This window comes from Gymnoscopelus microlampas (genome assembly GCF_963454915.1).
Source record: "Gymnoscopelus microlampas genome assembly, chromosome: 13".
NCBI lineage: Eukaryota > Metazoa > Chordata > Actinopteri > Myctophiformes > Myctophidae > Gymnoscopelus > Gymnoscopelus microlampas.
Window position 1 is genome coordinate 7386625 of NC_139950.1, and position 12019 is coordinate 7398643.

Sequence of the window (12019 nt, forward strand, 5' to 3'; positions counted from 1 at the left end):
ACCCTACAGCGTGTTTCCTCACATGTCACTTAACAAAACAAGGTGGTGCTGACGGCTCCATTGTGAGTGGCTGAGAACGAGACAGAGAGGAGGAAATGCCTTCAGTATGGCTAACGCACCTCCTTACTAGATGAAACGCATTCTGTGTGTGAGGGAAGACTCAGTAGAACTATGTAACTTTTTTGAAACTTTACCAGCACATCTACGTCTGCTATAGGGACAAGATCTTTTCTGTTGTGCTGCTGCGGTGACTGATAATAGTGACTACATCTGAGGACGTTTCCCAGGCAGAGACTTCAAAACGCAGTCAGCGTGTGGATATTTGACTTTTTTTTTGCTGTTTTTAACTCTCCAGCAGGACATGGTCGTCTGGATTCTCCTCCCCATCTCTCTGTCCCTGGTGTCCTTCCTCGGAACATGGACTGTGTAAGTACTGTGTGTGTGTGTGTGTGTGTGTGTGTGTGTGTGTGTGTGTGTGTGTGTGTGTGTGTGTGTGTGTGTGTGTGTGTGTGTGTGTGTGTGTGTGTGTGTGTGTGTGTGTGTAAACATGCTGTATTTTTGTCATAAGTATGGAACAATATAGTATAAATAAGAACAGTGCATAACAACAGCAGCTTTAAATATAATCAAAAATAGTAATTAACATGGCATCTTCCTTCTACATTCAGTACATTGTAATAACTACAATGCAAATACAGATGCCCAACAGATGTTCAATAAATGTGTTTGACTTATTTTAAGCCTTCATTTACAAAAATAGAGGACGTTTACCTGGCATGAATCTTATCAGGGGATGATGAAAAGCTTTGTTCTATAGATTCTCCAATCTATAATTGTCATACTTTAGCAAACATTTATCTTGCCAAACTTACAGTGTAATTTTGTGTCTCAATTCTATTCATTTATTATTGCTGAATTCAGATCATCAGAAGAGGATTGTCTTATGTTTGGGTTCTATTTTAATCATGGTATTCTCCATCATGGGTCTGACAGGATAGAACAAACTGTCAACGCCTGCAACTTTACACAGGGGAAGACTTGAACCACTGTCGAAAGATCTCAGGTCTTTTGCAATGTCCAGGCTCTGCCACCTTAACGGAAGTTTACTGTCTGCATTCCACAGTTGAACAGTTGAAATGCCCCAATCTCACAGGTTTTGAAATTATTGTAATTTGTAATCTGCAGTAGGCCTACTCCTCAATTTTGGAAACTGTGACCATAATTGTAATTATGTAATTATATGACAAAGCTTATATTGATTTGAGTTATCTGACCTGCAAACTATTTGAAAATATGCTCTTGCATAACAAAACAAGTTTTGCCTGTTGCACAGAAGGGTGCGCGATGACAGAACTAAGAAACAACTCTACAGATTTCTCCTAAACCTGCCTCTCATTTCAACACATAATCTGCACAGTCAAATTTAATTACAGACTGATGACGATAAATCATAAACCAGTTTGTGATTATTGACTAACAGCCAAAAATACGAATCCTTCCTTATTGCCATTGGTTGGTTGCTTGTAAAGACAGATCCTGGTTTACTATGATGATAAAGTATGATTGTTAGGTACTACTTTTCTTCATAGCTCTACTTTGTGTTCTCTTGCTTTGTCAACCACACCCATACAGTTGCTTGTTTTTACACGCAGGTCCTGTGTTGTTGGGGAACTTTGTGCCTCAAGCTGCATAATGTTTTCCATGACTGGGGAAGATAATTTGTTGTGATTAATCACGGCACACCACACTATTGCTCCATAGTACACACGATACTGTATATACCATACAATACTTTAACAGCCCCCAAGTCCACAGAAAGTCAATGGAAATTTCAGTTCAGTTCCAGAGGTCCCACTTTTTAAAATTTGTATTACTCCATTGTTTCATTATAGAGAAGACGATGTTTTTCCAAGAATCTGTGTCTGCATTCTAATAAATATCCCAATGAAAAAACACACTAGGTTGAAATATTAGCTTCTAATATGTTAATGTACATGATTTGTATTTCTGTTTCTCTCCTAGATATGGCCTGGCCTTCCAAAACAATCATGTGTGCTCCCTCGGTAACTGGTGAGTTCCATCTCCTTTCATGGGAAGTCTAGTGGATAGTTGACTTTCATTGGACTAATGATGGGGTTGGAAGCTATTACGTAAAAACGTGTTTCTGTTTTAGGGACTTTTCGGGGAATTCCTGCAAAACAAATTCATCAATGGGATGTTGCAGAGTCCCCACGATAAGGTAATTAGACTGTAAATGAGAAGTAAATGAGCACCAGAACATTTCACCTGCCACCTCACTTCCTCTTGGAATTGATCACTGTAACATGGGAATAATTGTTTGATTCAATTATTTAATTACTGGTTTCAGCTCAAGTGGAACCAGCCTTCCAGAGAACTCCCTCTTCACTGCCACCATCAGTGCTGGCTCCTTCCTTTGTGAGTGAAAGATTAAAGATACTGTATACAAAAATACATGGGCTACTCCATGATGATATGAATGATATGCATTACATCTAACTCTGATTCTATGTCTTAGTTCTGGTGTTCAGTATTTTCCACCATGCCCATATCATGGAGCGAAATGCTGCTCATTCAATGCTGAGCAGGTTTGCGCTGGCCTTTGGTGTGGTGGCATCTACTGGGTCATTTGTAGCCGGAAACAGCAATGTGAGTAGCTCATATGTCAAATGGTTCAATCCACATACACACCAACCTTTACAGTTTTACTTGTCTAGTATGTTAACATTGTTAGAATGTATTTGTTATGGATTATATTTCTGCCAAACGCATGTCACTCAGTTTACACACACACACACACACACACATTTGCACTCAAAGGACAACAATAGAAAAAGGTTCTCTTGCTTTTTTTCTTTTTTATGTGTTTTATTCTTTTGACATACAGTATGTACATATACATGGACATGTACATGGACGTTCTGTCAATACAAACTTCAATGAATCAATCAAATACTAAGTAGCATTTTAAAGGATTAGGAAAATCTAAATAGCAGTTGAAAAAACTGAGAGCAATTTCTGCTATCAAGGGTAATATATCATATCCTGGACGATGAGCAATAAAGTTAAGCAGCCTCCATTGTGCTGTAGCCTACATGTCTGAAAAGCAAACAAAGGTGGAAACTGTTTGCTTTATGTGTCTGTTGAGGCCGAGAGCATGACCAAAGAAAACAAGACCTTGTTCCAGAGTTCCATGCACATAAAGCTTAGATCAGATTGAATTTTAAAGAACCTACTGTACACATTCTCATCAACAATGCATGTTAACGTGATATTCCAGTTCATAGTCATCTCGTCGTCATCACACATGACATACATGCTTAACAAGTTGAGCAGACACACTCAATGACTTAATACCTTTAGAATTTCCTGAGTAAAGGAAATTATATTACACATACAGTTTATATTTGGATAAGAAGGATGCGGTAACAATAATGATGGTTCTGGACACGAAATACAAAACTTAACAATTTGCTGAACTTTTAAAACATAAATGATTTAAAAATAGCTACTTGTGTTCACATTAAGCCTGCTGATAGACTCTTTAGGACACACCTTGGGTGTTACTCTCAGCAGTACAAGTATGCTTAGGAATTCTCACTTCAATGAAACATGCAACGTCATACTTTTTGGGAGGTCCATGATTGTTGAAGTCAATCTAGCTTTGTATTTGCTTTGCTACAAATGACAGTTTGTAACAAAGAGACAGACACTGCAGCAGGGACTGGCACCCTGAAAGCGTCACTGACGTGAGCGTCTGACGCGTCATTGTGTCAGGGCTTTCACCTAGGAAGATAAAGGCATGCCATTGTTTAGCCATATTCAAACAGGACGGACTGAAAAGTGGTATTGTTAGTAATGTAATTAAAACCTAGTAAATGATCTGTTTGTTATCCTTATTAGTCAACGCCTATAGTCAGAAATTTCATTTTTATTAATAAAGTCAATGCAAGAAATAGTGGCAGTTTAGGGGTGTGCCGATATATCATCCCACGATATATCGCGATACGTTTTCGGGACCATATGTATCGTTTTTTTTTTACAATCATTATAATCAGGCATGCAAACAGCCCCGAGGTGAAAAGGGTGACAACATGTTTTTTTTTTTTTTCGGGTCAGGTGTCACACTATTGCCCTATTTGGATTCAAAACGGCTATTGTAGCTTAAAAGCTACAAGTTTACATGTCTAAATAATGCAAAAACAGAATTATTTGTTTGCATTTGCTTTTTTTCTCCCCATATATTTTCATAATAAAAAAAGTGCGTATCGTATCGAAATCGTATCGAAGTTGTGAGCCCAATATCGTATCGTATCGTTTCGTGAAATTAGTGTATCGGCACACCCCTATGGCAGTATGTATCGGTCTGCATTTTCAGACTGAACACTGGTTAAGGCACATACAGGTATTTTTGCACGTACGTTAATGTGTTTCCTGGTGCATTCTTATAGGGTATCCATGACTGCAAAAATCCACAGCCCCAAGGTCACTTAATTTCTTTCTTTTTCCTTTATTTATTCAATGAAGCCCATTGAGAGCAAGCTCTCTTTTTCAAGGACGCCCTGATAACAACATATAAAATACATATATAATGAGAAACAATAACAAACATTTGAATCACATTACAATGTCACAGATGCAAATAAACATAGTGTTACAATGTCAGGTTACCAAATTTCATGTGACAGTTACATGAAACAGGTGCAGTCACTATGTAGTGTGTCCTCAAGAAGCACCCTAAATGACTCTATTGAGACCAATCAAATCAGTTTCAGAGAGTCCTGAAGTTTGTTCCATTGGTGTGGAGCATAATACATGAAAGCAGTCTTTCCTTGTTCACTGCTCTTACATGGACTGGTATATCTATTGTGTGTTTGTGAACGTGTTGAATGTCCAGTAACCTTTGGTTCCAAAAGCGAGGATAGATATAAAGGAAGTTTACCACACAAGGCCTTATAAATACAATACAATACAATGTTTCTCTCTACGAACTGCGAGAGATGGCCAACCCACTTTATCATATAAAATACAGTGATGGGTGAGATAATCATCGCCAGTAATAAAACGCAAAGCACTGTGGTAGACTGCCTCCAGAGGCTTCAGTGTGGAGAGTGAAGCATGCATATACATATACAGTATATCCCCATAGTCAAATACAGACATTATTACAGATTGAACAATAGTCTTTCTGCTGGTAAAAGAAAAACAGGACCTGTTTCTGTAAAGGAAGCCAATTTGTCCTCTTAATTATTTGATTAGTTTCTCCAAATGCCCAGGTATTTATAAGATGTGACCAGCTCAAATACCAGTAAAGGGATTTATATTTGGAGACCTAGTAAATACCATGCATTTTGTTTTGTTGGAGTTTAAAACCAGCTTAAGGTTAATTGGAGCCCATTGAAACCTATTCAAAAGGTGTCCAGATGTTAATGAGAGTGTCTTGTCTCCTCTGCTCCACAGCCAGGTTACCAAAACCTGTCCCTCCTGCACTTCCTGGGAGCAGCTCTTAGCTTCATGTGCATCTGTTTCTACACCACCCTGCTCACCGCGCTGACTAGGAAGTGTGTGCTAACAGGATTCGAGAAGTTTCTCTACCCATTACGCATCATCTCCACCATAATCCAAGTCATCGTTACCACCTGCTGTATCCTTTCTTTAAGCCTTAGGGCTAGTCAAGTATGACACCCCATCCATCATACATCGTCAGTCATCAATATTGTGCAGTGGGTCAGTGGCTAGAAAACATCAAGGCTGCCCACCTACTTGTAAGCTCCCATTTAAATAAGTTGTTTGCACATTTGCATTGTTTGATGGCGTGACCTGTACAGGAAAGGTATATTCTAGGGATTTGAAGTCTTGTTTTCATCCATAATCTATGAATTGGTTCAGGACATATCTTCAGATACTGCATAGGTTTGCACTAACTAACAGCTGTCATATACATCCTTAATATGGTTCCTCCAGACACTGTGTTGTTTGCCCAGGATGATTACTGGTACCAGCACATATCTGCTGTATTTGAATGGACGCTCAGCGTCAATCTGGAGCTGTTTGAGCTCAGCTACAGTGTGGAGTTTTGCTTCTTTACATCGGCCATGCTCGCAAATCTTTTGGCGAAGCAAGATGAAGACAAACCTTTGATATTGAATCAGCAACCAATGGGAATGTCCTGACATGAAGCTACCAGGGCACTGTGATCAGACACCGGTACAGCAGTTGGATGTTTTGAGACATGTGAGAAGTAAATGGCTGGACCATGACTATGTTGATGTCTGCGTCTTCAACACCTGAAAGCTGGGCGTGCATCATTATTGGCATTGTTGGATTTATGCGACACATGATGCGCACCAGTGTCTCTCCACAGTCCTAATACTGTTGACAATGAATATATATTTGAATTGTTCAAGGCACTTCTTTGGTGGTGCCCCGAGAAATCATGGTTAGATTTCTGTTACTTTCTGCCTTGAAAGCACAAAGATACTGAAATCAAGGGAATTTAGATGGTAAAATATGTTGACATAATTTATTGAATAGTTTTCTAAATGCATATTGTCATTGCTGGCTCAGCCTAGATATTTTTATATTTCCTCAAATACCTCCAGTTACTGTTGGCACTTTCTAATTACATTTTATGTGCATATGTTTAAAGGAGACAAAGACGCCAGCCATGATGCAGATGTTGTAACAATGTTATCAGTTTTTGCTGCAAAGAGTATAACAATTATTATTTTTTAATTTGTATGCCTTTTGTTCAAATTAAGCTAGATATTCTAGCATCTCAGGGTTTTTGTTTAACAGTCAACACAGGATGGATATTTTGTATCCTCTAACGGTAGATACATATCACAACACAATCAAACAGTAGTTGTCTCAAGCACCGGCGAACTGGACTGATAAATGTACTGTACCTTATTAATTACGGCTTCCTCATTCTCATAATAAAACACATTACCATCATATTTTCACGTAAGAATTTGAACCTCACTGGAATGTGAACCACCTTGCAAATATGTTCTTGTCTTATCTGATGTTGCAATGGTCGTTCATGTATGACGGCTGTTGAAATATTCAGGCGTGTCCAGCCACTTAGTACTTATTGGATCAGAAAATCCTGTTTCACTGCTTGTGACCACATACATGACATTCTGTTAAGAATGTCTTGACGCTAAAGTCCTCACCAGCAACATACTGTTCCAAGTTCAGTACTACACATGGGTGTTGTTGGCTTAATGCTATCCATTATGAGGTTGCATAAATGACGTAAATCACAATGAGTTGATTGCACGGGAACATGTCCTTTAAGTTAACACCTTGGTAAAAAAAATCGTAAAAGATATAATAATTATAATAAAAGTGGTGTGGGGGGAAAAGCTTGAAAATAAATAATGACTTAACGGCTTGATATGATTTGTTGCGGGCAAATGACATCAAGCCCTTCAGTAATTTAACTGAAATGTGCTAGTGGTTGAGAGCTCAAAAACCGTTGAGAGCCACTGATCTATTCCTTTCTCCTTATTCTGTTCTCTTACTTTATCCAATCTTCCATATTAAACTCATGTTAACTGATATACTGATGGTAACTCATGAGCGAGAACACATGCGGTGTGCAATTACATGGGCACATTTCCTAATAGTGACTCAACCAGGCAATCCAGTGCACTTTAACTTCTTGAGATTCTAACTCCTTTTCTGTGGAATTTCTTGACCTCCAACTTCACAGTAAATAGCATTGACGCTCAACTAGTGGAAAAAAAAATATCTAAATGATCAAAATGTAAAAATCAGCACTTTCCTACATTACTAAATGCATGGTCAGGGAACACATGCAATACCTTCATGGACCTTCATGAAAACCTGTCTTAGATTGAAGTTGCTGCACACTAAAGGGAGGCAGCAGGGGGGGTCATGCCTATGTTCCCTCAGCCTTATGTTCCCCCTATGCCAAATTAGACCCTATGTTCCCTCAGCCTTATGTTCACAGTCCTATGTTCCTTCAGGATCACATATGGCCGTTTGATTGATATCTTTATTGATCATGAACTAAAACATATGTCACATGTAACAAACATCTGACCACCATAATCAAAAGGATAACGCAAAAAAAAGCGTACATCTTGTTTCCATTGCGGTCCCTTCCATAATGTGTTGGTGAGGTCACCTGTTGAGGTCCTCTGAGGGGGGTGCAATGGTGCGCCTCGCCAGTCCGGATATTGCGTTTGTGTCGTCGACCCACCATCCACCGTTGACGCTTTAGGCAAGTTTAATATAGAATAGGCCACGCCTGATTTTATTTAATTTGGGTGGTTATCCCTTGGCATTATGAGTCAATGACAAACCATGTGTCAAAGTTGTGTTGTGTTACGTGGAGTTAAGTAACAGGGTTTTTGGTTATTGTTTAAATTATTCACCTTTTTGTAATAGGCCAAGCCCAATTTGGCCAAATGAGCATAGCATTTTAATCAGTTCTTCTTTAGCCTATGACAAACTTTTCCACAAAGTTAAAGGTGTAAGTGGTGTTATTTTTATTTATTTATATTTTTTGTTAAAATAAATTAGCAAGTAAATTAGCTCATTATTCTGAGTTATCATTGGTAAAGTGCAGGGGTCTTCAACGGTTTTCAGGCCAAGGACCCCTTGACTAACAGATGAACCAGGGACACCCTAATATATGGGTATTCAACAGGGGGTCCGTGACCCCTGGGGGTCCTCAGAGTCACAAGATATTGTAGATATCTTTATTTGGACTGAAAATATGCATGAATCGGACATATTAGCGAAGAGAAAATGCTACCCAACACAACCACCACAGTAGCACATTTTGAAAACAGTGAATTAAATAATGTAGACCCATTCAAGCAAAAGTGTATATAGTTTATATTGTACTTAAAATATGAATGATAATGATTTATAGATAATGCCTAAGAATCTTTTTAAAGTTTACTTTAGACTGATGCTAGGTTCTTGGTTGACCTATGATCGTAGATTACTGAGGCACTACACTGTCTCTATGCATTTGATGTACAGGTATATGTTTACCTTGCTTACCTCTGCTAAATGCCTAAATTGTAAATTAGGTCCGTTTTGCAAACCATACGGTACTGCACAGGCATATGAAACTGCTTTTTTCTCTTTATGGGAGAAAACTGAAGACAAAAGATACAAAAAGAGATGTATGACTAAGTTACAGAAGTGGTCAATTTTATCACCAACTTGGGTGGACTGGAAACAAAAGTCAGCCTGGGAATATTAATTACAGCAGCCCTCATGTGTGTTATTTAAAAAAATATATTAACTCACCTGTCAATCAAATACAAAAATACAAATTAAAAGGTCCCCAGCATGATAATCTATAGGGCAAGACCCCTAAGGTCTGTTTTACAATCCAGTATTGTACTGCACATGGCTTATGAAACTCTTTTTGATACTTTTTGATACTTTCATGTTATGGGAGGAAACTGATTACACAAAGATAAAAGATAGAGAAGTGACCAGTTACAGAAGTGGTACATTTTATCATCAACTTTATGTTGAAATGTGTGGACCAGTAGATCATATCTCACACTAGATATACTGTAAATGGTGCTAAATAACAGTAAGAGTGGTTCTCTGGCTGTGTGCGCACGCCTGTCCACTATGCAGAAACAATAAGATACGTAGGAGGAGGCATGGCTAGTATCAATATTGCAGCAAATGTCTTGCAAATATTCAGTATATGTATTGAAAAACGTATATTTGTGACAACACTAAAACTGCAGTCTAAGCAAATGTATGACATTTCCACTGGGAAGAAAATTAAATTGATATTCTTTTTATGATTATTTTTGTATGATAAATGCATTTAAAGTGTTTTTTTGTCTGTCTGGCCATTCAAATGTGCTTTATAATGCAACATTATAACGGCAACAACAGTGTAACATGTGTGGCATGCCGTGTAACCTGAGGGTGACGGGATGTCGGAATAATGGGCCGTCTGAATAATGACATGGCACCGTCAGCACTCGCTATGCAACACTTTTAGTAACACATAGCAGCAGAAGGAAATGGAAACATTTACTGTATGTGGGTGTGAACTGTGGTTTACAATATAGGACATTATTCAAGCTCAAAAGTGTGGACTTGGTACTGCAGTATGTTCTGCTTACAGACTTTTTAATGGGTTAAACTGTAGAAATGCTTAGGGCTTATAAATACATCATTATCATTCATTTTTGCTGGACTGGGTCTATATTGTTTAACTTCTGTTTTCAAAATGTACTTTTTGTGACATGACATTGCCACACCCTCTTTTAATCTTATCCTATTACAGAAACCTCTGTCTGTTCAGCATGTTTCTCCTCAGTGGGTTGAGCAATTGATCTGAACTTGCACACAGGCATTGACCATTAGCATATGCAGACAGTCACAGTGGCCTGTTTTTCACTTTCCCCATATTTTAGCTGTCTAACGTTTTTGTGTAAACACCAGTTTGGCCTATGGGCTCTGTTGTCATGTTACAGCCCCGCTTCACTTGGCTTTTACACCCACGGCGCCAGAGGCCGCCAGGACAGACAGACACTGCCTGCAAACTTATAAAGGACTGTTCTATGAGCGGGACGGCGCTTTAGATATCATCTCCGCACTACCACGCAGACTGACGTGTGCAATGATCGAATCCAGGTTGTGTTATTAGCACTCATAGCTTAGCTGAAACAGCGTAAACATCAACTTCTCATGGTTGTGGGTGGCAACAATTCCACTTCTGTTCATAAATCGGGTTGTCTCACACACACACACACACACACCACTCCAACAGGATTAAATCACTGTCCAAAACGTAACTATACATAGCGAGCTCATAACCCAAAAGTCTGCATATAGTTTGACTGCGCACATTGCGGTATATGGACTAGTACATGTGGATTTTACAGTTTTTCCTTGGCCTGTGTAAAAATCTGTCTATAATTTTGAGATATCTATCTTTAAAGCTAAAAGATATCTGAGACAGACAAGACAGGTTAATTAACAAACAAATAGGAGCAAATAAATCAGCTCATTTGTACTCATCTGAGGGAACATAGGGCTGAGGGAACATGGGGTCTAATTTTGGATGGGAGGACATAGGGCTGAGGGAACTTGAGTACGCTCCCACGGCAGGGACTCATTTTGGAATCATAAGGCTCCTGGGTTTGATCCCGGGCTCTTACCCACTTCGTGTCAATGTGTCCTTGAGCAAGACACTTTAACTGCTCCCAATGAGCAGGGTGGTACCGTGCACACTGTCGGTTTGAAGGAGTGAATATAAAATGTACTATTTAGAGCCATGTCACCACAGTCACTAATGTACAGATTACCCATATTACGCCCCATATGTGTGCATGAGATGCAAACAGAACAACACGTGGCTCAGGTTTTAATGCAAAGCACTTACCCTTTACTTGAAAGAAGGTAATATACATCCTGGAATTACAGATAATAAAGATACATTATGAGAAAGGAAAAAAAAAACATTTCACAATGAATATCATCTCTTCTTCGCGTCCACCCGGAAGAGTAGCACGACAATATCTACAGTTTGTTAGGGTGAAAACAGTGAGAAGCACACCTAATGGACCCATTTTCACACCAGATCTGTTAACACAGCAGAAGGTAGTAATATTCAATTGCTGGGTGTGGACAGCTCCTGTACAGTTAACTTCATACGGGTACACAGAAACACCTAAATGAAAACACACCCACAATTAAACCCCTTTACCTTCAGCTGTGTTTACCCATCAAAATATCTGCTGTGAAAGGGGTCTATGTTCAGGCATCTTTAATGCATGATAAACTGTAAAAAAAAAAAAAAAAGAAAGGGAAAAAAAGAAAAAAGAAAAGAGTTCTATATTAAGCAGTAGTCCACATTCTCCTTGATAAAAAAAGGGAAAATTTGAGATAAACAAAATGTGAAGAAACGTGTGTCTCATGGTAGTCTTCCAACTAAGTAGTTTCAACTGCAATGCATACATTATAAATAAATGTAAAG

The 12019-nt window shown here is 38.7% G+C and overlaps 2 protein-coding genes across 2 annotated transcripts in view; both read left to right on the forward strand.

The window, feature by feature from the left end:
* LOC311058421 (histone H3.2) overlaps positions 1-12019 on the forward strand; it is a gene marked incomplete at its 3' end in the record, with an annotated part of 204516 nt that overhangs the window by 161138 nt on the left and 31359 nt on the right. The window lies entirely within an intron of this gene.
* Positions 62-6977, forward strand: LOC311058435 (transmembrane protein 150A). The gene is made up of 7 exons (XM_084075885.1): positions 62-426; positions 2023-2070; positions 2174-2239; positions 2369-2436; positions 2537-2667; positions 5479-5662; positions 5983-6977. The coding sequence occupies exons 1-7, from the start codon at positions 362-364 to the stop codon at positions 6189-6191; spliced, it is 771 nt and encodes a 256-aa protein (XP_083932011.1). The 5' UTR covers positions 62-361; the 3' UTR covers positions 6192-6977.